Here is a 27,631-nt window from a genome sequence, read left to right on the forward strand (position 1 = left end):
AATCCTGGGTGATGCTGTCAGCATCCTTCCCACCCTGCGGGACTGAGGGTGACAGGGCATGAGGGGACAGTGCTCTCAGCAGGATGCTCATCCCACATCCCGGCTGGCCCATCCTGGCATGGAGGCTTCCCAGGAAAAGGGCACACAAGGCTGGGTGATGGTGTGTGGGGACCCAAAGGCACCAAAGCTCTCTGCCCCTTCACAGCTCCGCTTGCAGGATGTGCACGTAGCATCCTCTGCCATCCTGGAGCACCATTATTTTCTTCCACCTCTAGCCCGAGGAAGATTAGATGAGTGTTACAAAGGGAAAAATGAGGAGAAAAAAAAAATATCTCAGCTGTTCCCCTGCTGCATTGGAGCACAGGAACAGCTGTGAGCAGGTTTAGCTCCTATCTTCTAGAAAGGGACTTACTAGGAAATGATGAACATTTGCCAGCACTTTAAAAGCTATCATGAGGCAGTTAGGGGGAAGGTCGGTGCTGCAGACTTCAGGCTTTGCTTTTATCATCTCATTATCTGCAAGATTCCTCTACAAAGGCAATGCAAGCACAGTACCTGTGCTGTGTCAGCCATGCACACACACCTGGCCTTGAGGTGAACGCTTGTCTGTGTGTGACCTGTAGCTCAGGGGATCCTCTAAGACCTTAATTCCTGGCAACGGGAAAATGACTGGTTTGACTTTTCTAACAAAAAAACCCCCATTTTTTTAAAGCATTTCCCCCACAGTCATCTGCAATTCTCTGAAGCCTCCAAGTTCTCCATCAATCTGAGAAATGAAACATTGCCCCTCCCTCCCATTTCCTGCCTTTTAACAGTGACATGAAGGCTGGAAGAAGAAGGGAAAACGGGAAAACGTATGAGCAAACATTTGTTTGCTTCTAAAATAAAATTAAATTAAGAAACAAGAGAGAGGACTGCAGCTTTGCCACACCTCTTCCCATGTCCCATCAGCTCTGCTGGAAGAGACCCCACTTACCCAAATACCCAAGCTCTGAAAATCCAGTAAGCCACTTGTGTAGCGGGGCTGGGGGCAGTTTGTGGCCATTGGCTGTAAGTTGGTGGATCGTGGTGTTGTCCCTGCTTGGAAGCTGTGCTGCCCATCCCCGGTGCTTCCTGCACAGGAGCATCATGGTGTGATACACAGCCTGTATCCCTCTGTTTCCACATCTGTCGTGTTCCTCTGATTCTCTGGTGTGGTTAACATGTCGGGATTGCCGGTTTGCAGCTGATACAGAGGCTCTGACCCCTGCAAAAGACCAGGGACAGTAGCAGGGGCAAAGGGGGCTTTTAGAGACGGGAGGGGAACAAGAGGTGTGAGTAGGTCTAAGGGTGTGCTAGAGGAAAACCCGCTCCCAGGGAAGAGGGAGGCTCCTCATTTTAGATCTCTACTGTGAGTCTGAAGAATCACCTGCAACATATACTGGGATATCAGAGGCCTGGGGATAGGCAGGTACAGCCCTGCTGTGGGACCTTTTCCAGTCCTGGCTGTTCAGCAGCTGGCTTTAACCACAGACACTAGCAGCTGCTTCTTTCCCAATTTTTATTGCAAAGCCCTTTGCATGATTGCACAACTTGCCCTCATGTCTCAGTCATCTGGCAGTATTGCTGCATGAAGTGCAAATATATAAACGAGGATTTGATAAGGGTTTCCTTTCTTTCTTTCTTCCGCCTTTGATTTCAACTCTCTTGCTTACTTTACATAAACTTGCTTGCCTGTCTTTGTGAGCTATGGGACATAGTGATGTCCTTTAACTGTACCAGATATGATGACAACCTGTCCTCCTTAGGCTAGCATGATCGTTTGCTGTGAATGAGGCTGAATTTAATTTAATTTCATGGTGGTGAGGTTTTTTTGTAAGCTGCTTCACCCGTGAAGTGTGTGAGTTCCCAACACGGTCAGTGTCCAAGTACATCCAGCAAATCCAGTTCCAATCTTAGCATGTGTGGGTTTCCAGCACAGAAACAGTTTCTTGTGCCTTAGCCCTTACAGTTGAGATTACATCAACTGCAAATATATGAAGGATATAAATATGGGGAGGCAGCAAAGGGTGCTCTCAGCTGGCAGGACAGCTGTTCCAAGCAGGGCTGGATAATGGCATCCAGCAGCATCTTCCCTGAGCACCAAAGACGAGGCCACTAACACGAAGCAAGGGTGAGGAGATGGGGGAATATATTTATTAAGGAAATTATGTTCTAGGCTGTGCTCATTAAATATCCAGTCTCTCAAATATAGCCACGCACCGGAAGGATCACCAGAAGTGATGTGGGATGCAGTGGAAGTTGAAGAATACTGTCCCTGGAAGCTAAACATCTCAAGGATAAGTCTTTAAGAAAATTCAGTGAAAGTAGATAAAAATGCGTCACAAATATTGCATGAGACACATATACTTAAAGAAAAAAACATAATTAAAATTTTGCATTCTGAGAGTCAAAGAAACACTAGCAGGTAGGCAGGTCATTAGTGATGAACCTTACCGTTCTTCAGAGCTCAAAGATCTCCACACAGCTGTTGGTGGGAAGCTCAGCTCGTGCAGTAGCTCAGCCCTGGAGAAAGAGAGAGCACAACCTTCTCTAACGGTTTGCTTCCTGGGGCAGAGCTCTGTGAATGTACATGTGGCGAGCAGCTGCGCCAGCTTTGCTACCCCACAGTCAGGCCCTGGTTAAACCAGATCAGGCTGTTATCGCTGAAAAGTTTATTGCTTCTGAAATGTCTTGATGAGGATCGCTTTCCTTGGCAGGTGAGACCTTTACTCCCCTAATTTGGGTGCGTGGCTGATGTAGGCTGTGGAGCCTCACCAAGCCCAGTAAAGGTCTATTCAGCAGAAGGACAAGAGTGGATCAACCCTGGGGTGTTCCTTTCTCACAGGTGGGAAAAGATAATGTGTTTGAATTGGTAATTTATGTTTAAATCCCTCCCAATGACCCCCAGTGTGTTCCTTAAAAAGATTAATTTATCTTCTCTCCAAGCAGAGAAGTGTAATCATTTGCGGATAGAAAACATGTTTCTAAGAAGATAAATCAACTTATAATGACTATCTGTAGACTTTTTTAATGTGAAGTGGGAATCGGTGCCTGGGAATGTGGCAGGAAGCCTGCATGACCTGTTCCTTGTGAAAAAAATTATGCAGATACTGTTATTGTGATAAACACGATCTATTTTTGTGTTCTCTGTACAGAAAAGCATACACGTGTCTGCTAGGTGCAGGTAGGGAGACCTAGCTCATCCCTCTGCCTGTGGCCAGCTCCCATCTTAAATTTCCTCTTCCCGCTGCCCAGAACCCCCTGTGTAAATGCTGCATTGACATTTTGCTGCCAGGTTTTGGATGGATCTCCTCTGCTCTGCCTCTGGTTCACTTCTTTATGCAGAGAAAGCTTCTACCAGGCTCCTCAGTGACAAATATTTGGCTGTATCTCATGGCCTAATTTTTTGAGATTTTTGCCATGTGTAACACAGTGGGTTACCACCTCCTCTTTGGTGATGGACAGACTCACTATCGTTTTTTGTGAGTTTTATCCCCCCTTTCTTGTTTGGTGAAAATTCATCATAGTTCTGTAAATGTCTTAGTAAAGGGATATAAAGGGATTTCTCTTTTGTACAAATATTAAGCAATACTTTCCATTGTAGTCTCCTGTCTCCTTCCCAAAATAATGACACGTAGCTTTAATCTCTCCAGCTTCTTCTACTCTCTTCACAGTTTAGACACTCTATCACTATTAAAAACATTGCTATTCCAGGCAATTGTCAGTAAATTCTGTCTTTGGGGAGTGGGATCAGCACGTAGCCAGGAGTTTGTGTGTGTGTCTTTTTGCAAGTGCAGAAAAAAATATTGCAGGAAAGGCAGAAACCAGGATAATAAAAAAACGTAGAAATCAACAAGTTGAGCCAGGGAATGTGCTGTGTTGTAGCAGTGAGTTGGTTGTAGATAAGCTGTCTGAAAATCACAGTCTTTCTGGTGGGTATTTTTTCCTGGGAAAACAAAAGGAAGCAAAATTTTATTTTGCTCAAAACTGGCCCAAAAGCAAGTTTTCAAAAATTTCCACAAACACCCTGCATCCTGCAAGAAGCCTATAAAATGCCAGGTCCCCATCAAGATTTTGCTTTTTTTTTTTTTTTTTCTTTCTATATTTATTATAAGACCAGACATCTTCCCTCATTCAGTTTGTATCTGCAAACTTTTTTTCAGTTTAGAAGTACACAAAAATTGCAGACCCAGCCTACACTCAGGGCCACCTTTGAGGCCTAGAGGGTGAAAGACTAGGAATGACTTTCTGTTTCTGACAAAAAGGATGGAGACTGGAATAGGATCCCAAGCCAAGACATTAGAGTTAAGTGTTTGAGAGGCCTTTTTTATCTTGAGGTGGAATTAAAATTTGTTGATGCATCCAGTGCATTTTAATACAATCAAGAGGCTTAGAGACAGCCAAAGCAAGGCTTTTATTTAAACTGAAAAGTGGTTTCTGCCCAAAGAAAGTGTGAGAAAATGCTTCTCTAAGGAGACAAAGAGGTTTTCCAGGCAGAAAGTACAAAAGCTGTTTATATGGGCTTCAGCATTTGAGCACAAAGCCCAGGGCAAGGCTGGAGAGAGCTAGTGACAAAGCTTGAGGAAAACCAGCAAGAGGGAGCAAGCTACAGGAAGAGATCAGGCGAGACCAGTTTGACAGGCTTTAACCCCCCCTTAAAATGCCTCACCTCTTTGTAAAAAGCCTTTCTACCATAAAGACTACACTTTGCAGTGCTGGCTTTGTCACTAACCTGGTAACTCTACCAGCCAAAAAATCAAAAAAACTTTCTCCAAATATAATTTTGAGAAATACTATTTATTTCTATACACATATTTGTATATTTAAAAAAGGAGAGAGAAGCAAACAAGAGTCCAGGAAATTCCCCAGTGATTTGCTATCAATTTTATGCAGAAAGAGCTCAGATCCCACAGCTATAAGCAGCATACATGCAACCCGTAACACATCTGGAAGCTTCTTCTAGAGCTGAAAACCCTGAGCCAAGAACAGCCTCTGGCTCCCACATGCTTTTGGGCTGTGTGACTTGCACTGTTTAAAGAGAAATGTGTCTGCCTTAGACCTGCACTTTAAGTTAAAGATGAGGGGAATCTCTGCTTCTCAGGGATCCTTGACCTGGCTGGGGGATGGATGGCCGTGTGGCCCAGTAGCTGTTTTCTGACTTTGAGGTAAGACTGGAGCCTTTAGAGAGGCCAACGCATGGGAGTCACTGTTGGTGGCAGACCATACGTTGTGCTTCCAGAGCAATTTGTCCACTGAGAGACTGCATGGTTGGCAACGCAAAGGCTGAATGTAAGGATGGTCACATTGGTCCCAAATGATGGAGCAATGTGTCCTTCAAAAAGAGAGAGTTTAGGAGGTGTTGCTCCTGGCACAAAGTGCTTCTGCAGAAAAGGCAAGGTCAGACAATACCCACAGGACATCTACTGCTCCAAAATGGACTGGAAACCGCTGAGAGGAGGAGGTGGGTAACCAGGTAGAGCAGTGCTCATTCTCCTTTGAGACAGTTGGTGGTATTAGTGCTCTCTGGTGGGTATCGTGACAAGTCTGGATGTAGTCCTTAAGCACTTCACAAAAGAAGGTAAGGAGCCAGCTGACATGGCTGGGAGACAAAGTCTCAGCCCTCCTAAAGCCAGGTTCATTTAGGAGCCTGCCTCTGCATTGTGAAGACCATCATTTGGGGTTAGTCTTCAGCCTAGTCCTCAGTTACTATGAAAGGGTACAAAACGCTGCAGTCGTCGCTCACTTACAAGTGTACTGATGCTGTTAACTTACAAACGTGAGCAAAGCAACAGTCACGGTGTCTCTCCTATTAACATGTTTGCCCGCCCTGATTTCTGCATGTGTTAGGGGTTTGTCAAACTCGCTTGTCAAGGCTTAGTAGTTTTCCTGATATGAGGTCAAAGTAGAGTATTTCCTAAAAATTCTCAAGACTTTTTTGTTGACAGATTGAGATGGGAATTTTGTTAGTTTATATCAGGTTTTATACATGTAGAAAAAAAAAATAAAAATTTGGGGGGATCCCACTACAGTCGGTTGTAGCCCTGATCAAACAAAGTTATTACATGTGAGTTTATCAAGGTCAATCACACAAACAGTGCCAGTCTGGGTGGATTAGAGACTCCATTCTCCATCACTCTGAAGGCAGAGATTACATCTGACACCCAGAACAAGACTGTTCCTACACCTTTTTTTTTTTTTTTTTTTTTTTTGTGGCAGCCTGAGCAGCACATTCCCACAGGTTTATGGGCATTTCTTATTAAATTGGTAGGTTAAGTCCTTTTTGGTGCTGGCCCTTAAGGGCCTGAATCTCAGCTAGTGACACCAACTAACAATGAACCCCAATGGGGCATCTGCATTTTGGTGATCCAGTGGTTCCAGCAGTCCAGTTGGGTGTCACAAAACCCAGCTTCAGAGACACTACTGAGCACTTCACTCTAGTGTTCTCCAGACTTTACCTGAATGATGCAGAAAATCCAGACAAAGAGAGATCTGGTTAGGCAGGTTTCCTACCCACCTCTTCATCCTTCCTCCCCTTCTTTGTGGACAAATATTCCTACTGTGTGGAGTCAATGTAAATAGCTGATGCTGTGCTTCACCTACTGGGTCCTGGGTTAGGGAGCTTGGTTTGGGTTTTGTCACCTGTCATGTGTCCTTGTGGGCAATTTCAAGTTTACGTGAGAAATTCTTACACTATTTAAATTATTTGGAGCTCAGTGTGATGATGATCATGTTGTAAACCTGGCATCCAAAGTGACCTTTAGAGTGGCACCTCCCTGTCACTTTGAGGGAAGTGTCCATGAAGGGGACTCTTGGAGTTTTGTGTTTGTGTAAGGTGCCAGGGCTTCAGCCAGGACAAGCCAGACAGTCCTTTCTTCTCAGGAGGAATAATTCTGGCAGTTCTCAGAGGAGGATGTGGACATTTTGAGGGCAGCTGCTAATCTCCAGGCATTTGTGTGAAAGGGCAGTGGGCTTCTTTACTGGGAGTTAGAAGAGCCTGGGAGCGGAAACTGGAAAGTGTGGGTGGGTGTGATGTCCCCCGTGGCTTGTCGGGCTGAAGAAAACCATCTGTCAGATCAAGTGCTCACTGCTGGCCTGGTGGGCAGTTAAAAGATACAGCAGACAGCACGTATGTGAACACCCATCCTCCAGCCTTCCTGTGCATCCCGTTATCAATGGCTTTTTCAGGATCCCACAGCATTCTCCAGTGGGTTTTTCTCTGTGTCAGGGACCAAAGAGACACAGTCTTTGTCAGAGAGACATAAGAACAGATTTTCTGCCAAGGGGAAAATGCTGGGGCCTGTCTGCGAGCAGCAATAGCACCTCAGAAAGAGGTGGTGATCAAAGCTGGAAGTCCGGGCAGAGCCATAGTCCTCTGTCTGCTTCCCCTTGACACGGACTTGGAGAGGTGAATTAGGAAGGTTTAGTGACACTTTGTTTGAGCTTCGTGGGTGGTGACTTATCTACCACTTATGATATCCTTGGGCTTCCTTTTCGATGTGTGTGGCTGGGGTGTGCCTTCCAGGGTTGGATGACATCTCAGGAACCCACTGGACATGCACATCCTGGGATACAAAATGGACACCCGTGTCCCAGGGAGATGTCCAGGGGCCACCAGGGTCACACATGAGGTATGACTGCAAGACTGAATTTATCCAGCCCCAGCTGCCAGACTCTGAATCTTAACAGGTCTTTGTCCAAATCTCATCTGAGGAGAGGGGCACAACCCTCATTTTATGGGGGGAAGAGTGGATGCTGTTACCACATCCCAGGGGGCCGAGGAGCAACCTCAGTGAAACAAGGGAATGACATGGGAAGGGAAATAAACTTCTCTAATGCTTCCCACCCAGTAAACCCTGTGCAAGCCATATTTTTCCCAGGAATGTATCTCTCTGACCAGCTTCCTCTCCATCTTTTAACTAGGCTGAACTAAACAGCATAAGTTTTATACCCCAAGTCTTGTTTCCAGAACACTTTTAAAACTCTCTCTTTCACATTCAGGTATGAACAGAAACGCCTAAGACAGGATGACCCTAAGGGTCATCTTAGAAATATAGTGTACAGGGGCAGCATCACTTTCCTTTCTCTATTGTCACCAGCAGTCCCTTTACAGTGTGTGCAGGTCAGGATGAGATGCCCATTTTCCTCAGCATTGCTTGGCTGAACTCTTCAAGGTGAACTTTGCCAATGCTGCTGTCAAACCTCTGCCCAAATTTTCACTGAGTTGCAGCTGTGCTGCAGGAGAGGGATGGAGATGGTGAGTGCCTGTTGGACAGAGTCCCAAATAACTCTCTTATGAGAAGGGTGCCCACTGAATTCAAACCAGTCATGGCAGTGGGAAACCAGAGGAGACTTACTAGAGGAGGTGGGTCTGGAGTTGAGAGGGGAGATCTAAACAGCCTGGCGTGAGGGACATGCACCCCCTGCCAGAACCGTGGTCTGCTCTCAGCTGTATGATGGCTTCTCTGCAGGGTGGTACAGCTGCATGCTCTGCTGGGCCGAGGAGAAATACAGAAAGATCAGCTGTAATTATTACAGCCCAAATTACACAATGGAATAAGCTGATCATGTAGTTCATCTCTATGGCATGCGAAGGAAACACATGCAATTCTAAGGATTATGGGCCAGAAATGCAGCTATTATAAATCCTCTTATCTATCCCAGAAGGCCCATAAGAAAACCTTTTCTTTTTATCTTGGAAGTGCTAAAATATGTATGAAATGTTACTTGCCCTGTACACCTATAAATATTGTCTCTTGCCTATCACCGTGCTTTCATTCAGGACATTATTTCATCCCCTTGGCATGTCATTAACCACGCCATCCCTTCCTTATCAGCGCACTCCTAACAAGGAGGAGCACTTGTATACTGCTTGTCCCCCTTCATTTTCTGATCCATTTGAGTTGGGTGCATGACCCCTGTTTTGGGTTGAGCGTGTGATACTCTCTGTGAGGGAAGACACAGAGCTTAGTGCCTGCAGCCTCCAGAGTCTTTTCTCTGCTGGAAAAGTTTATCTGGGATCCAAGCCAGGCTAAACCTTTACTTGGTGTAAGCACTGGGCATGTGAGCATCCTCCTTTCTCTCAGAAGTGTCCTTGGTAACTGGCATTGAGAACACATTCACAGCACTTACTGGACAGGGAGTATGTTACTCTATATAGCCTCTCTCCTAGCTTCTCTTTAGTGCTTGAGGCGGCTGCTTTCCTGATAGATATAAAAATGCATTTCTTCTGCAAAAATTGGAAAAGTGACAGTCTCCCCTTGGATCCGCCCAGCAGTTCCTGACTAAGTCCTACATTGTTCTTAACTCCCACCAGCACGGTGATCCCCCTGACAGTGGAAGACAAATGGCACATGAAGCAGCCATAGAAAACAAGGAGGGGAAAAAGTTTTCCCAGCTGAACAACACACTGGGACCAGGTCACTTTGACCTACAGTCCCAGGAGGTACACAGAAAAAGTCATGCAAGAGAGGGCTGCCAGGTCTTAAAAAGATTTCACAATCACTTTTAGGTTTCAAATGCACTTACATGTGAGCAGCTTTACCAGGAATGACTCATTCTTTTAGACATTGTTAAAGCTGCACCTCCAACTACCTTTACATAGATGGATCTATTTATATATCAGCAGGAGTGGAAGCGCAAAGGCATTTCCTGGAATTAATTTTTTGTTGTGAACTACCATGATGGAATGCTCCTAATGATCCTAGAAACAACCTAGGGAGAGGATTTTCTTTCCCTGGGATGGCCTGATGCATCCAGCTGGGGTATTTGCAGAGGCTGGTGTCTCTGGTGCAGCATCAGTGCTAGTGCATAGCAGGTACAAAGCGCTAATTTTAATGGATAAATAAGAGAGTTGGTAAATAACACTGACTTGCCTGGTTACTGCCCTGTTTTAAACATGTTGTTGCTCGACACTGCATCTGGCTCTAAGCAGATAGTATTTCCTTGGTGAAGTATAAGCTGAAATTTTTACTCACAATGAGCACAGGCAGGTATATATGGTACATCCTCACATGCTGCAGTCAGCTCAGGGACAGTTTGAGCTGGAGGCAGTTTCTGTGTGTTCAGGAACCCCTGTTCGGCTTCTTCCCTGTGTAATTGTGCAGTTGCCCCATGTGAAAGCACCCTTCTTTTGTATCCTTCCTATTGTCCTTCTCTGAGCTTTTTCCAATCCTGTTAAAAGTATATAAAATAGAAATGTTCTTCAGTTCCCTCATAAAAAGGAAACACTTACTTACGTCTGATTAAACTTTGCCAGGAGAAGGTTTGGATGCCTTGATGTTACATCTACTTGCAACTTTGATGTTATGTCTTGCAACTACCATGAATGCCTCCCTTACCAAAAATTTTGGTATGCTGCAGTAAAGAGTCATGGAATATAATTCCTTCATCTCAGGTCCCCACTGCATCCTGACCTGTCTCTTCTAGGATATCTGGCCTCTATCTCCCCAGGTGCTTCACTGCCTGAAATTTCCAATTCCTGAAAAAGGGAGATGGCTTTGGAGATGGAGCATTGCTTATGAGATGAGAACGGAGCACTTCCAGCATAACCCACTCATCTATAAACTCAAACTCAAAATAAATGCCCATGGGGCATCTTGGCAACATTTCCAGAGCCACTGCCTTCAATGTCTGATGAATACTATTGTTTTTTAGTTTTCACCAAACATGAAGAATTTTCCACTGAGGATCTTTCTATGGGGAAGGTTCAAATTGAAACAAGTTAATGGTGTTGTCAACAAGGTGGCAGGCAGCTATCAGGCAGCTGCTTGCAAATGAAGGATGAGGGAGAGTGAAATGGTGTGGGGTGTGCAAGACGTTTGCTTGTAGATAGTGTGGCTCCCTGCCTGTCACTTACTCTTGCACTGGACACCATCAGCTTTAGCCTATTAAAGTCACAGTGGCCAAGAAATGGTACTGTAGGTGAAACCCTGTGTGCTCCAGAGCAGACACAGTAGAGGAAAGCCAGGGAGGTAGTAGAAGCTGGTGGAGCCTTCACCCAGCATGTCCCAGCAGCATTGCCTGCTCTTTCTCTCTGTCATTGCCATCTCCTCCCCTCCACTCCTATGATTCTCTCCATCTCTTCTCTCCCCTCCCCATTCTGCCTCAGTAAACTGGTTTTCCTAAGTCAATGCAGGGCTTAAGTCTCATTTGTGGTCATATTTCCCCACCGCAAGATTATAAACAAACCTCCAAGCGGACGTGAACATTCACTCTTTGCCTCCCACACAGTTGCTTTGTGTAGTTTCTGTCAAAACAATGCTGAATAGCAGCAAACTACTCACTGACCCATCACTCGAGAGGTTGTTGTTGTCAGCAGGTTCTCCATAACCGCCTCATCCATCCTTCTGCTCCACGTGGTGGCTTGGGTGTGTGACAGATTTGCAATCCACACTGCATTTTTAATAAGCCTGTCCTGCCTCTTTGGACGTCAGTTCTGAAAGTCAATCTCAGCCTCTGACCTCGCTGAGCTTCCCTCTTATATTTAATCTGGAAATACTACTCTGAAAGACGAATATGATCTCCTGCCTCCTTTATGCACTGGCAGCTCCTCCCTCCCTTGCCAGCAGCCGTGTGGCATCTTGCCATCGCCAGCACCGCGTCCTCCAGGCTCCATCGCTCACACTCATGTCCATGGCCAGCTCACCACTGACCATCCCAGCAGAGGTGCATGCATGGTGCAGAGCCTGCAGGAGATCTGCTGTTTTTTCACTTGTGGATGGAAAACTGAGGCGTGGACAGATGGAAGCATGTGAACAGGAGGGGATGAAACCCGGTCTGCAGGCTGGCCACTAGTCTGTGCCATGGTGAGAAAAACATGTAACTGTGATGTGTGATCCACACTATATCCTTTTGCCATTGCTGCTGAGAAAGCTCTGCTGACAGTATTTTTGTCCATCTTGATAGGCTGGATGAAATCACACCTTTCTGGGTTTCTTGATGAATATCTACTTGGCTGTATTTCCTGCATGAGGTCAAGCCATCTGTGTTGTGGTTTGTAATGAAGCAAAGTGAAAAAAGCACTTGGTATTTTAAATACAAGAAAACTATTTACACCATGGAAGGATTATGGGCTGTGTTGCTAAAGCTGCTCTGAGTTACCCTGAACAACATTCATCTTCCACCCTGGCACCATGAAGCCTGCTTCCATCACACACTCAAACCTCCATCCAGATCTCCTGAACATGTCCCTCCTTTTCCCCTTTTAAATCATATGGACACTTCTCCCCAAGAGACTTAAAAGTGCTGAAAGAAAAATCTTGTTTTCTGCTAATCTTCAATTACACCTCACTCTGGTAATTGCAGACCAGTTTTCAGTGTATCTGACCGCAGTCTTGTAGAGTTGCAAAGCTCCATCCATGTAGCATCTGTTCAGTGCCCAGCACTGATTTATGTCACACTATAGAATCACAGAATCATTTAGGTTGGAAAAGACCTTTAAGATCATTGAGTCCAACCATAAACCTAACACTGACAAGTCCACCACTAAACCATATCCCTAAGTGTCGCATCCATGTCTCTTTTAAATACCTCCAGGGATGGTGACTCCACCACTTCCCCGGGCAGCCTGTTCCAGTGCTTGACAATCCTGTCAGTGAAGAAATTTGTCCTAATATCCAATCTAAACCTCTGTTGGCGCAACCCATTTTATCATTCATCATCTATCCTCTCATTCTATCACTTGTTACCTGGGAGAAGAGACCGATACCCACCTCACTACAATCTCCTTCCAGGTAGAAATCAATAAGGTCTCCCCTCAGCCTCCTTTTCTCCAGGCTAAACACCCCAGTTCCCTCAGCTGTTCCTCATAAGACTTGTGCTCCAGACATTTCACCAGCTTTGTGCTCTTCTCTGGACACACTCCAGCACTTCAATGTCTTTCTTGTAGTGAGGGGCCCAAAACTGAACACAGTATTTGAGGTGTAGCCTCACCAGTGCTGAGCACAAAGGGATGATCTCTCTCCTAGTCCTGCTGGCCGCACTCTTTCTGATACAGTAAATGGCAGGGCCTGTCTGATCTTGCTCAAGACATCTGACAGCTGTGTGTCTGTCCCAGGATAGTCTCTGGCGTTTATCCTAAACTGTCTCCAGACTCATCTAATTTATCTTGGGTGACTCTCTTAGATGGGAGAAGACACCAGCTGGAGGTGCCTGTCCCTAGAGCCTACAGGGCAAACTTAGAGTAGACTTGAGGCAGATAAAACTGAGGAGAAAGGGATCCCTCTTGAGCCAACTTGCCCAAAACATGCAAGAAGGCTGATGTGGAGTCCGGACTTGCACTGCCACCTCCACAGTCCTACAGTGATCCCATATTCCCAGTCCCACCTTCCCCTCATTCTGCAAAATGCAATAACAGCGAAGCTCATTCCACCCCGTTGAATGCAGCCGTATGTGTACTGCACAGACAGCAACAGAGCCCATCAGGTTACACCATTACTTACATAAACCCGTTTATGGAAAATACTGGGTTGCTTCTCTTAACTAAACTTTGGGAGATGGTGAGTCAGGAGTTTAGCTGTGACCAGGGGCAAAGTCTCAGAAGAAAAACCAATCCTGTCTTTTGCTTTGTTCTGCATTTTTCATCAGTGAAATTTTCAAATATACGGAGTTAGTATTTTAATAAGGAAAACTTGAATGATTCTAGTAAAACTTTATTTCTCTTCTGGAATGGACAGAGAAGCTTAATGTCATCAACTAGAGTATGAGACAGGCAACAGTGAGTTTTAGTGTCAAGATTAAGTCTTGGATTCTCATCTCCAGCCAGCTCTACCATTCAAATGCTGGGTGAGTTTTGTGAGGTTTCACAAGATTTATGAGCTTTGCATTCTCCTTCTGTATTAGCAGCATTATGGGGAAGTGATGTTTGACACGGGGCTGTTAGGAGGCTTGCTTTTATACTAGGCATGAATTACAAAACTTTTTGATGAAAGATGTTTCTGATGTAAATCATGTTTCTATTTGGTATTAGTACCATTCAAAATTTTCTGTCTCTTTTTGACAGTTTAATGTGGGGTTTTTTCTTTTTTTTTTTTTCTTCTGCTTTCTCTTGGGAAATGCAACGTAAAAGGAAGAAGATGAAGAAGAAGAAGAGGAGTCACAGAAGGAGATGGATTTGCCAGTCTTGGAGAATGAAACCTTACCAGGTATAAGTGACATGTGGAGCTTGTATCCACTCTAGTGCAAATTAAAACCTGTCTTTTCTAAATTGGCCTGAGCTGGGATGATAATGTGATGACATTCAGGTCATGGCAAATGAAAGAGAGAGATATCTCTGATAACAGATCTGGGACTTGTTGCATGTCTATTATAGCCTGTCTATCATCTTGGGATTTTATTTCAGTTTGTTCACACAGTGGTTCTGTGCCTGCATAACAACAGGACAGGTACTTGCAGCTAATGCAATTTAAAATGTTTTTGACCTTATCCCTTGCAAAAGACAGTGACTAAGGGTACGTGCAGTATTTGTTCTCTCCTGCAATCCATACACTGCGGAGTCATGTCTTTGCAGAGGAAATGAAGAGGAATTTAGAATCATACAATCATAGAATGGTTTGGGAAAGGACCTTAAAGATCACCTAGTCTAACCTCTCTGCCATGGGCAGGGACATCAGGTTGCTCAAAGCCCTGTCCAATCTGGCCTTGAACACTGCCAGGGAGGGCACAGATTTTCTGGGTAAACTGTTCCAGTGTCTCACCACCCTCACAGTAAAGAACTTCTTCATAATATCTAAACTAAATCTACCCTCTTTCAGTTTAAAACTGTTACCTTCATCTTATCACTACACTCCTTGATAAAGAGTCCCTCCCCATCTTTCCTGTAGGCCCCCTTTAAGTACTGGAAGGCTGCTATAAGATCTTCCTGGAGCTTTCTCTTCTCTAGGCTAAACAACTCCAACTCCCTCAGCCTGTTCTCATAAGGGAGGTGCTCCAGCTCCCAGTCATCTTCGTGGCGTCCTGCGGACACACTCCAACAGGTCCATGTCCATTCCGTACTGGGCACCCCAGAGCTGGACACAGCACTGCATGAAAGCAGAGTAGAGGGAGAGAATCACCTTCCTTGACCTGCTGGCCACGCTTCTTGAGATGCAGCCCAGGATATGGTTGGTTTTCTGGGTTGCAAGAGCATGGTGCTGATTCAGTTTTTATCCACCAGTATCCCTGAGTCCTTCTCCACACGACTGCTTTCAATCCACTTATCGCCCAGCCTATATTTGTGCATGGGATTGACCCAACCCATGTGCAGGAGGTTGCACTGGCCTTGTTAAACTTCATGAGTTCACGAATTTGTCCATCTCCCCCTTTAAAGAACTCAATTCTCTTCTCACTTAACACGAAACAATGGGCCATGAAATCTCTCTATAAAGTTTTGGATATGAATCACAGCCAGGCTGAAGGTTTTTCACTCTGGTTTGCTAGAGCTGGCTGTTAAAATCATTGACAGTTCCCAAAATGTCTGTTAAAAAAGGTGTCCAGCAATGTCTGTTCCCTGCTATACCAAGCTTGTTTTGATGTGAATCTCCTCCTTCTCCTACCCTTGTTTGCCCAGAATTGTTTTCAGGAGTCTTGTGCAGCTCCTCGTCCCAGACATGTGTTGCGGGGTGTGGACACTATTTTAGGTATTCCCTAAGAAAAGACTTCAGGCCAGCTAAGAGAGCGCCCACCATCAATATTACTGTCACTTATCAGATCTAGCTGCTTCATCTGCTTTGTAGACTCAAAAATCAGAGGGGTGGTTAATCTGGTCCTGTGACCAGACTGGTATTTAATTTTGGGGTGATTTGGTAAAACCATATTAATTCTGTTAGTCACACTTGATGTAGCAGCTGGCTGAGTGGAAGGACATCTCAGTGAAATGCCCTCATCTTCTGAGACATGGAGTCCACCTGCCAGCAGCGAGAGGAATGAGATCCTAGATGCATCATCCCAGATGGGTACAGCTGTGAACATCCATATTTCTTGCACAGATGACTATTATCATGGATTTCCATAATCTTTACAAGTGCTGAGCACATGCTGGTGCCACGGGAGCTCCACGTGTGAGGTTGGACCCAAAGGTATTATATCTTCCTGTTGCAGCTTTCTAGATAAGGCAAGACAAACAAGAGGCCAGCACAGGTTTCAGCTATGTAGAGTCTCCTCCGCCCTTCCCTCCCTGCCTGATTTGCTATAAGCAGAGCAATAAAATAAAACATTCTCAGCAAATCTGCTGTTATAGATTGAAGTGAGGCCAGCATTTAATATGGGCCCACCCAGAGAGCAAACTAGAGACCAGAGCTGGAAAAGGACCCTGGAAAAACCTGTCTGGGCACCTATTTAGAGTGTTTAAAATTTTCTGGGCAAGTGAATTAATCGCTTAGTAATATTCAGTGCAGGAACATATGTGAAGTCTAACCTGAACCCCGAGTTTATTTATGATAATACAAACCCCTCTGTAAATGGTTGTTGCCAGCTGCAGATGCTGAAACTTAGGATGCTGGGACAGGAGAGGGGAAAAAGCCACAGCATGGACTGAGCTGCTGCTGCAGTGGGGCTGCCTGTGCTGGTCAGGGCAGTGCAACAGGACAAAGCTGCTGAGGGATGGCATTTGAGCTGATGTGGCTGTGGAAAAATTGTAAGGGGAAAAAAAGCATAAAGAAAAGCTCACTCATCTTCCTCATTCATGTCAATGCTGAATCTTCCCGGCATTGACAGAGGGGGTTCATGTGCAATGTCTGTGCCATGTCCTGAAGGCAGCATAGTAAGGAAGCAACAATGGAATGAAACATTTGTACTGATGTAGCTTTTACCATTTGTCGGTTAGAATCAGTCACAAGGTTGCTTTTATTTTTTGTGGCAGAGAAACGAAAGTGAACCTCCCAGCTCTTGCATTTGCAATCCAACAGACAAATCAGTGAGTAGAGGTGCCCAGAGTAGCACACAACTCTGGGACTGGTGTATGAAGAATCAGCTGGAGATCAATACTGAGCCCTCTGAATTGTGATTGATCTGAATTCCAGTAAAGAAAGAACTTATTAGCTTAGTTAATTTTCTGAGCAGCAAAATAGCAAATATTTTCCATGTAAAGTCTGAAAAGTTCAGACATCATTTTGTTATTGATTTTTAGCATTGCTCACAGGAATCTGTCGTTTTTAAAAATAAAAAGCCACATATTTTCCTGGCTTAAAAACAGGACGGCGCCAAAAGAAATGCAAGTTTGTGAAGAAAATATTCTTTTAAAAAAATAACAAACATATTGTTTTTCATAAATATCTGAACAAAACCCAGTTCAGGACCAGAAAGATGCCAAGAGGAACTGGGAGGAGAGACCAAAGCTCTGGGACACACTTTGATGTCCAGCTGCCATCTGCATCTGTCTGCAGATGACTCTGCAGCACAGAAGAGCCCTTCCCCATCCAAACCTGTCCGAGATTGGATATGATGCCAATGTGAAGATGGTAGAAGATGTGCTGGGTGCCTGTGAAGCTACTTTTTGGGTCCTCCCTGTTGAGACAGAGGGAGTTTTCCCCTTGGCATCTCCTTAGACTTATCTCTAGGTAAGGACTAGAGCAGTATCTCCCACTGCTGTGACTGCCCATGACCTGTTAGTGGCAAAAAGGCGTTAACTCTGCCTCCAGGCAGTACCCATATTGCTGTGGACCCTCCTGGTGGACATGCAGGTCTCGGCAAGCTGCAAAGAAGGAAGGGAAGAGTGGAAGAAGGAGCAGCTGGGGTCCAGGCAGAATCAGGAGGAAGAGGAAAAGGCATTTTACTGCCTGGGGAATGCAAAGGGGTGAAGCTCTGCCATAAATTCTTCATTTTCGTGTCTTCTAACCTTGCTGCAGAAGGCCCGCTCCATCTTCACTGGGCTAGAGCAGGCTGTCACATTGTTCTTCCTCTTGCTCTCTGGTGACAGGTCCCTCCTTAGCTCTGGGCTGTAGCTCAGGCAACTGTGGCATAGGGCTCCATGCTAACAGCTTTAGCCACAGCCCCTTACAGCACAGAGAGTAAGTTTCGGCAGTCTTCTCACCACTGCTTTACATGCGCATCTTCACAAGTCCCCTCCTTCGTCCCTTCTCCCAGCACAGACACCAGGAGCGATGCCAGCACCGGCTGTCAATGCCACAGGGACACGGCGTCTGGGGAAAGGTAAACTCCACAGAGCAGCCTAAAACCACCCGTCCCTCCTCCACAAACCCTGAAAGTAAAGCCAAAGTAGGAAACCAAGGAAAATTAAGGAAAAACAACATTCTGGCTTCTTGCTAAAGAAAATCGACAGGGTGGCTCCTCTCTTCTTGCTGCCATGGTGTGGTTACACGCGGCACCACAAGCGAACTGGCCATGATCCAAGCAAAGCAGAAAGCACATTTCTGAGCAGAAATCAGAGAGTTTACAGGTAACCACCAAGTAATTTAAGATATTAAGGACTCCAACTGGACATGCTGCCCATCTGTTTCTGCACCAGGGTCAGGGGACAAAGATGCTTAAATCACTTTATAGTGATAAAGAAGATGGAAATGCCAGTGCTGTATGGTGAGGTGCCCAGTAAGGCATGGGCGTGTGTTCATTTCTGCTGACTTTCAGGGCAGCCTATGCTGCTGGTGACACTAAAGCAAACATCTGCACAATTGCAAAATTATTTTTTTAAAGGCCTTTCTTAATCCAGGCCAGACTTCCTTCGATTGCAGCAGGATCAGGCCACAGGTATTTTTAACCAGCGCTGAAGCAACTGCATTGTTGCTCAGCTGCAAAACAGACACGGTTTTCCTGGTTCAGCTGGTCTGTCCTCTGCTTGCAGCTTTCTGCCACTCGCAGGACTTCTCCATTAAGCCACAACTTCCTTCTTCAGCTACTGGAGAATGAAATACTTTGTCATCTGGAACTTTAACCTCTTCTAAGATAGCAGCTAACACAAGAAAAGCCTAAACTGGCCAAGGTGTTTATATCCTTAGCAAAAAAAACCCTGTTTAAGCAGAAGCAGAACAGCAGGTTCAAAAATGACAAATGGAGCAAAGTGTAAAAAAGTATTTTGTTGAAGTAAACCACTGGTGCCAAGCGGAGTTTGACTAGAGATAGTTTCAGGCCTTGCAAACCAGAGAAATACCCCATGTTTCAGATTTACCTCCCTTGCACTTCCCCCAAGCACCTGTGCAGCATTCTTTGTATGTGTGACTGATGGTAAAGCCAGTCGTGACCTTGCAACTAAAGCGTGAGGCTGTGGGCAGGAAGATCTGCAATCTGTTTCCATCCCTGTTACACAGCACACACGTCTGAGGGTCCATGTGTGTTCCCCTCTGCAATGCCATGTACAAATGGAAAGCTGAAAAATCACAGGCAGTGCAGGAACTAAAGGAGGAAAAAGGGCACAAGGGTGTGGGGGTTATTGCAAGGAACTCCTTCAATGCAGCTTATCCTCCAGTAACAGAAATTGAGGTGTTTTTTTTTCTCAAAGCATCAGCAGCATCACAGATACCCTTCCAAATCATGGTGTATTTGTTCACATTGAGAATAAAAATAAGCATTTAAAAAAAAATCCCTTCCTGTAGTACAGGATGCAAATATATATCACGCACCTTGAATGTAAGTTAAAATAACAACCCATGGCACATGTGACTTGATCCAAAATACAAATGCCACATAACATGTCAGGGGTCAGAAAGCAGATCCCTTCATATTATTTGCAGGTGAGCTACCCCCTGACCTGGCCATTCTGAGAGCAAGAGCCTTTATCATAGCTCATCTGAAGGTGAACAGAGGCAGGGGTTTCCTTGGCAGCCCCACCAGATGCAAGTGCTGCCGAGATGCCAGGGATGTCCCTTTGCAGGGTTCCTTCCCCTGCTCTCGGTGGCTGGCATGGAGAAGGTGCAGGGCATGAAGCACTGGCCAACACAGAAGCAACCTGCATTGGGTATCCCTTTTCAAAAAGCAGATGACTTGCAGTTTCCCTTTGGTGTGGCTGATAAGCAAGCAGATGTTGGGGGATTTATCTGGGTGTCTTGAAATGGCCAAGTGGAGCTGGGAATCTGGAGGGATTTCTGGTATTTCCTACTTCCAGTCAGGCTAAATATACTCAAGGATGACCTTTATCTCAGTATCTTAACCCTACCTCCTCTAATCCTTATGTGAAAAACAAAGCAAAGAGATTCCTGGAAATGTGAGGTCAAAAAAAAAAAAAAAAAAAAGGTGCTGGTCCTTCTTTTTTCCATCTCTGGAAAGGCAACATGGTCATTAAGGGGTTTGGCATTTCAGGCTGGTTATTATCTTATTCCATATAAATCCAGAGGTCTTTCACTGTGCTCAGGGAAGCTTTCCTCACCTCCTGTTTTTTTTATAGAAAGTGTAAATCACTTCTTCTTAAATTCCTTTTGGACCACCACAGATCCCTAGCCATCAAAAATGTCTCAGTGGAGAATCTAATGCTCTCAGTTAAAATACCAGTATCTGTGAAAGAGAACCAGCAGAACTTCTGACCATTTAAAAATTTTGTCTTTAATTAGGAAAGTTATTTCCCAAGGCAAATTCCAGGGCAGCAATCTGTTGTCAGCATGGTCTTTAGGTACCACTGAAACTTTGGCAGACCTGCTAGATAGAAGTCCTCTTCTGGAAACTCCTCCGAGGAGTTTTCTCCAGCCTTTTGTACCCCACAGGTTTTTCCTCTCCAGAACTAGGTCTTTCCCTGTGCTCAGTGGGGAGATCAGATACTTTGCCACTACAGACTTGCTCCAGGTACCTATCTCTCACTTTGGATTCTCCAGCAGCTCTAAGATAACAGAGTTCTTAGAAAAAGACTTAAAAACAATTTTAAAAATTGATTTTCATATTAAAGATATTGCATGCCATGACATACTTCAAGAAAGTCTGCGTGCAAGGATCCAGGTGAACTTTCCTTCTCTGAGTCTGCTTGTATAAGGAGGGACATCCCTGCTCCTGTCCTCCTAAGAATAGTGTGACTTTGGGCATATTCCTTGTGTCTGTCTGCAAGAAGCTGCACCCAGTGATGGCCAGGTCCCAGCATCTGCTCTTTGCTTGCTCCCTTACAGCCCTACCAATATCTGATATCAGTCTTTTATTTATTCCTCCTACAGCCTCTGTTCTTTTAACTGAAGATGATAAGTAGTATATATTGAGGAGGTAAATTGAGGTTCATATAATGTTAAAATTTCTCAAATTCTTGTCTTAAGTCTCTATCTTTTTATTGGGAGATACAGGGCTTGCATGTGGCCAGTTAGGGCAGGAGACCTATAAAAAGACCAAATCTAAGGATTTTTAAGTTATCAGCACTTCTGGAAGTGAAATATAATCCTCATGGCTGAAAGATATGCTTATCTGCTACTAGCCTTGCTTGGAGACTGGATACTGAGCTAACTGGACTTAAGATCAGATCAAGTGCAGTGATCCTCATGTTCCTTTTTTCCATCTGCATACCACACTCTCTGCAGCTAAACTCTTCCTGATGGGTGAGGTTTATACCTACACTGGATCTGGCCCCGCCTCTCTAGTCTTAAAATAATAAGCCTCTAAACTGAATCCAGCAGAAGCAGAGCATGTGTATGGTCTGCAGAGCGGGTATGGAGCATGACCCACACAGCATTAGGTAAAGCCGCTGACATGGAGAGAAGGGAACTAGATTCAAGGTCTGCCAGCGGTCAGCAGGGACCATCTCTTTGCTCTGTATCTTCGCCATGTCTCTTTGGTCACCTTTCAAAGGCAAAGCCGTTGCTACCACAGCAAAGCTTTAGTCCCAGGCTGGGGCTTTAGGGTCCTGCTGGAAAGGAAATTACAGTAACAAGGAGCTATTTGCAAGCAGCTCAAGGATTTGGCAGATGCTCTTACCCAACTCAGTAGAAAAGAACTTCATTATCTTCCAAGATTTGAGCATTGCTTTGCATGTTCGGTGGCATTGTGTTTACTAGTCAGCACTGGCTTTAGTTATGAAAGGGGAGCTGCAAACAAAGCTCCAGCTATTGTCTCTGGGAGTGGGTGAGGCTGGATTTCCTGCAGGGAAGAAGCTGGGCAGGTGGTGAAAACTTTGTGGAAAGATTTGTTTTGCCAGCTGTGGTGCAATGGGATACATCCCTAACACCCCACACCTATGGCGCCTGCTGCTTGTCATGAAGAGAGAATAAAACCCAAAGTCTCCCTGGGTTTGTTCAGACTGGAAAGTGGCTCCTTAGTGCCAAAAAGATTAGTAGAATATTTCCTGCATCCACCCTGTAGAAAGCGGGGTGTCAGAGAGCAGCAGCACATCTCTTAGGGCCAAGAGGAAACAGGGAAAACCACTGAGAAGTTACACAGAGTGCAAGAGTAGTGCTGGAAACTACAAAGATCCAGAGACTGTGTAATACCAGCAATATAAAGACTGAGGAGAGCAGAGAGAGAGATGAGTTTCTGTATTTTCTGCTATAGACAGTATAAAAGCACCCACACTCCTCAGCACCGAGGCATGCCCTGAGCGTAGGACTAGTTAGTTAGCCCGGGCAGGGATGAAGGCTCCTGGTGCTCTGGGGTCAGAGCAGGCAGGATGTCTCCATGCAGGGCTGCTGCCCACAGTCATTAGAATAGACAGGTTAAACAGGTCTGCAAAAATTTTCATTTTTTCCCCCAACCTTCTGGAGAAAGAGTGGGAGAGATCAAGAGCAATGACAAGAGGTACCTGCAGGCCATCCAGCCTCACTGATGGAGGAGTAAATAAAGAAACAGGTGAACTTAAGTGTTTGGTTTCCCAGCACATGTGGTGAAAAATGTGTTTTCCTTCAACTGGTTGCTGGAGAAAAGGCTCTCCTTGCTAATGGCTAGAACTGCATGAAGCCTCCCAAGCCTGGCCCTGCCTGGAGTGAGGTAAATCTTATGCTCTGTAAAATATGGTCAGATTTCAGCATCAGATTGGCTAAATATGCTACTGAGGCAGCAGGGTCTTCTCCACGCTAGACTTTGATGATGTGTTTAAAATAGCTCCTACGCTTCATCAAAAACGGTTTCCTGCTCTTGCCGAGGCCCCTCCAATCCGTCTGCTCAGGCTGGCAGAGCCCAACTGCAAGAAGCAACAAGTTGCAGGACCATCTGGCTCCAAAACACCGGCACCAGGCAAAGCACGGTCCGATGCAAAGGAGTAACAACAGGAGCGATCCACCAAGGGTGGTCTGTGGCCACCATGTTCCAGCAGAGCCCATGCAAAGTGTCCACAAAGCCCACCTACACCCATGTCCCTGGAGAGTACCCCAGGGAGGCAGAAGAGAAGGAGAGGTCATGTCATCCTGGGTAACCCTGGGGCATTAAAGCTCAGGATGCTAAAAACTCAGCGCTGTTGTGGTTTGCCTCAGGAAAACCATTATCTATGCCATAAGCCTCAGGCTGAGGAGGGAGAAGCCATCTCCCCTGTGTGCTCTCCATTACTCAGCACCAGTGCAGGGATAGATGGGCCCAGCTGCCTGCAGGGAACATCAAAAAGAACAGAATAGTACAGTTTTTTGTTTTCAATGTGAGAAGCTCTCATTGTGGCATGTCAAACAGATCACGACTCTGTACTAATTTCTTTAGGAAAATTCCTACACCTGGCAAAAAGGTGAACATCTCAGGCCATCGGAAGGGAAGGGCCATGGGTGGGACCATGGTCCAAGGATTAGAACAGCCTGGGGATCTGGGTTCAGGTTTTGGTCTGCTACAGACCTTCTGTATGACCCAAAAGGACAGAATAGTCACACGTAGAGGACCATGTGCTTTTTTGTTCAAGAGACTAAGCTTGGTGTCTCCAAAGCACCAGGACACATACAGAAGGCAGACAGGAGGTGAAGCTCAGCATACCTGAACATTACCACCCAATTCATGTCTTACTGTCCCTGTGTTAATGGAAGGCAATGCCACTTTCCTTGCTAACAGGGATGTGGAAGGAGAAAGACATACAAGATTGCAACAGGCTCACATGTTGCAGTAGGAGCACAGGACATAGGTAATGCAAGGAAGCTGAGGGTCTACAATAAATGTGTCCCAGTGGCAATTTATCTGGTGCTTTCTTACATTTCCACTTGGCTTCCTTTCCTGCCCTGACCCAGCTCCCCACTCTCTCACTGCAATATCTGATTTCGCAGCTGGTAATCCTCACCCCATCCACATCCCCTCTGAATGTGGTCTAGACAGTCTAATTTTATATAATCCTAGAGTTATAGTGAACACCCCACGCTAAGCCCTGCCGTTCTGTCGACGCCGGGGATTCACTGAACTCTTCTTTGCTGAGCATTCAGAGCATGTCTCATTAAGGAGAATGTCAGGGACTAAAAGGTCAGGGGGAGGTGAAGATGAAAGAACATCCTTTGCAGTGTGTATAACACAGCCTCGTACTGATTTTTGCTTATGAAGCAACAAATGTTGAAGGGAGTCATGATGCTATCTCAGAGCACCTTGTTCTTGCTCTATGACTTTTTGCACCTCTTGCTTTCCTGCTTACCTTGCACGGTCTCCTCTGCTACCCAGAAGTGGGCATCTGTGCACGCCCTGCCATCTGCAGAAGGGCACAACACTGCCAGAAAGATCTCAGTGGTCTCTGCACTCTGCCTGCCTTGCAAGGGAAGCCGCTGGGTTCTTCATGGAATTAATTCTGCGTTGCCTTCTCATTTTCTGCTGTAGGAGCTAGAAATCTTTTAAAATTACAACCTCTTTCCCCTTTTGTGTCCTATCCCTTGCTGATGAGGGGAGTCAGCTTTCAGTAGGGCCCCCCGTAAGTCACACTGGGAGACCCAAGCTGAAGAGCTGACCTCTGAAGTGACACCCCAGCCTCCACCGAATTAGTGTTAGACAAGGTGCTGCATGACATTCTGAAACAGGCTGTTGCACAGTGAAGACCTGGCTGGTGTTTTTGCTTAACACAGGCTATTTTTAATCAGTCTCAAGGGCTCATCAGCATACAAGTTGCAAGTTTTGGAAAGTGTGAAAATGAGCTGGATGAAATCAGGAAGGGAACTTATCTGGCTTTGCAGGGGCCAGATGTCTAGAGGTTACTGAGAAAAGAGGTTTTGAATGACAAGTGTTTATCTTTCATTGCTCATAAGCATTCTTTGTCAGGAGGGGATGGGTGGGAAAGAACAACATGTTTTTCTATGCTTTGAAGCCTTAGAAAAAGAGAGACATCCTTGCAATGGCAAAGACACTGGAAGCACTGGAGCAACTGTGAGTTTCTTGGCAGATCATGTTGAGGGTTAACACTGGCTGGTGGCATCCCAAAACAAATAAATGTGGAAGAGGAACTTCATGGGTCAGGGAGAGGGGACGGAGAGGAGCCGACCTTGCCTCAGGGCTGGGCTCTTTGTGGTGCAACAGGGAAGGTGTTGGAGTCATTCCATCCAGGTGACGGACCTTTAGGGACCCGACCACAGCAGGAATGACTCAAACATGGCTCCTCCTGCAGAGAGGACACCCTGGAGAAGATTTATGAAGCAGACAGAGGTGGGCAATAAGGGAACTCTCGGTAGCACTGATCTGTAGTGCAGTGTGATAGGACAGCCAGGGCATACCCGTGAAACAGCCGACTCCTCACACTGACATGCGCAGCTCTTGAAATACTCCTAGTGAGGCCAGGTTTCATTTTTTGCCTTCCCTTCTCTGATTTTTTTCCTTTTCCTTTTTGTCTTTACTACACCCAAAGAAAACACACTCTCTGCTCAGACTCCTGCCCTGACACAGCAAGTTGGGTTGGGTTTAATAGCAATCCATGTTTTCAAAGCTCCATGAGATGAAGCGTGAAGACTTCCAGCCCTGCTTGCAGGCTGACTTCTGGAAGGGTCAGCATGGTGCATGGAGCAACGCGTTTCCTGCCCCGCGGCAGCAAACTGAGAAGTGAATGGAGGAAACAGATGTGGAAAATCCCTCCTAGCCTATCGCTGGAAAGCAGCAAAAAGCAGATTTGGGCTCTTTCTCAATGTGGTGGTAATGAGTGCTCAGTTCTGCTAACGGAAAAGGTCTGCTGATCCTGATAGTGGGGTTATCATGTTGCCACACAAACAAGCAAACAAAAAAAGGAGGAAAACAGACTTTTTTGGTTCTTTTTTTATTTTTCTGGCTTACCATCAGTCAGGTAAAAACTTCACAGGGCATCTCAGTGGATTTCTCAGATATCGTCAATGGAAATATAGTTCTCTTATACCACTGACTGCAGTGGCTGGATGTGATGACTGTTACCTGCCCTCCTGGCTCCTTGCAGTGACAGCTAAAAGGCTACAAGTTAGGTTCAGCCATCTGAAGTGAGCAGAAGCAGGTTTTATCTCCAACAGAGACCGTTCATTACAGTCAGCTTGTATTGTTAACAGCTCATCTCACTAGAAGGGAATAAATGCACTGATTACAGATGCAAAGATTCCCTAAAGCCTGGGCACGTAAACCCTGAAACACTCACTGAAAAGAGAAATTTGATGGGACTGAGCTTTTTTGCATAAAAAAATCCTTAAAGACAGGGACTGTGTTCTGCACAGCTCTAAGCAGAGGTTTGCTGATGCTCATTAAGTAGTATCTTATCTGTTATAACTGATGCACGTGCTGTTCCTCTCATCCGAACGTGTAATATCTAGATGGAAAAAGCGATGATGAAAATTCCTGCAATTATTAGCTGTATACTTACATTTAGTCTTGGTTTGTATTGGATCAGGAGGAGAAGTCTGTTAAGAGTTTGGGAGAGGGTTAACATTCATCAAAATATAGAGAATAAAAACATGAAGGAATATATACTGATTTTCTGTGTTATGTTAGAAGGATGGTGGTGAAGATTACAGCTGCTCCTAAAGTGCTAGCCAGGATCCAGGCTCTGTAGTACGAACACAAACTGGGAGATGATCTAAAGACCAGTCTCTCATGTAAAAGGAAAGAGCAGTCACCTCATCTTCCCAATGGTACATTCAGTCAGACAAAGACATCCACGAAATGTAATATTTCTTCATGCAATGCCTATGAGATACATGAGTATCTTGTATTTAAGGGAGTATCAATGGGAGCAGGAGCCAAAACCTGGGCCAGCTGTTTTGCACAGCCAGAGGAGTCACTTTTACATAGACAGGATCCATCTGGCCAAAAATTTGATTGCAGGAAAGCCCTGATGTGAGTCCTCTGGTTAAATATATGCACGTGGTCCCCAAATACCTGTGTAGCTCTTACTTTTGTCGAATTTCCCACAGAAATCCCCGTTAGTTGCTGTCATCTCTCCCAAACACCTGGAAACCCAGAAGACTCTCAGCACATCACTGGTGCAGCCGCCTTCCTCTCCTCTTTGCATTTACCACGGACAAGAGAGGTTTTATAAGCCAAAATGCAAGCACCAGAGCCAACGGAGCTGGGACTGCTGCCTGGCTTAGCCTATCAATCCCATAAATAATTACAGAATGAAGAAAGCTTTGCTGTAACTATCAAAACCAGTCAAAATTTTATCTTTGATTTTGCAGGAAACTGAATGGGCCCTTAATCTTCCTGGCTTAGGGAGTGGCAGGAGTGGGAAAATACAACTTTTGTTAAGGAAGAAAAAAATGATGCAGATAATGTGTAGTGTTTTTGTCAGGCTCTTAATTGTTGTTGCCAAGGAAATGTATCCTCCTGAGTCAGGGATAGTGTAATGACAAAATGCAAACAGCTTGATTCATGTTTATAGAGAGACAGAGCCAAA

The 27,631-nt window shown here is 45.3% G+C and overlaps 1 protein-coding gene across 1 annotated transcript in view; it reads left to right on the forward strand.

The window, feature by feature from the left end:
* The window catches only part of FAM107B (family with sequence similarity 107 member B), a 134,501-nt gene that overhangs the window by 24,930 nt on the left and 81,940 nt on the right, over positions 1-27,631 (forward strand). Inside the window, exon 2 of the mRNA XM_026868507.1 lies at positions 14,087-14,162. Coding sequence (XP_026724308.1) covers positions 14,087-14,162 — 76 coding nt within the window. The remainder of the gene's footprint in view (positions 1-14,086; positions 14,163-27,631) is intronic.

This window comes from Athene cunicularia, assembly GCF_003259725.1.
Source record: "Athene cunicularia isolate RWA chromosome 1 unlocalized genomic scaffold, athCun1 chr1_part2, whole genome shotgun sequence".
NCBI classification, from domain to species: domain Eukaryota; kingdom Metazoa; phylum Chordata; class Aves; order Strigiformes; family Strigidae; genus Athene; species Athene cunicularia.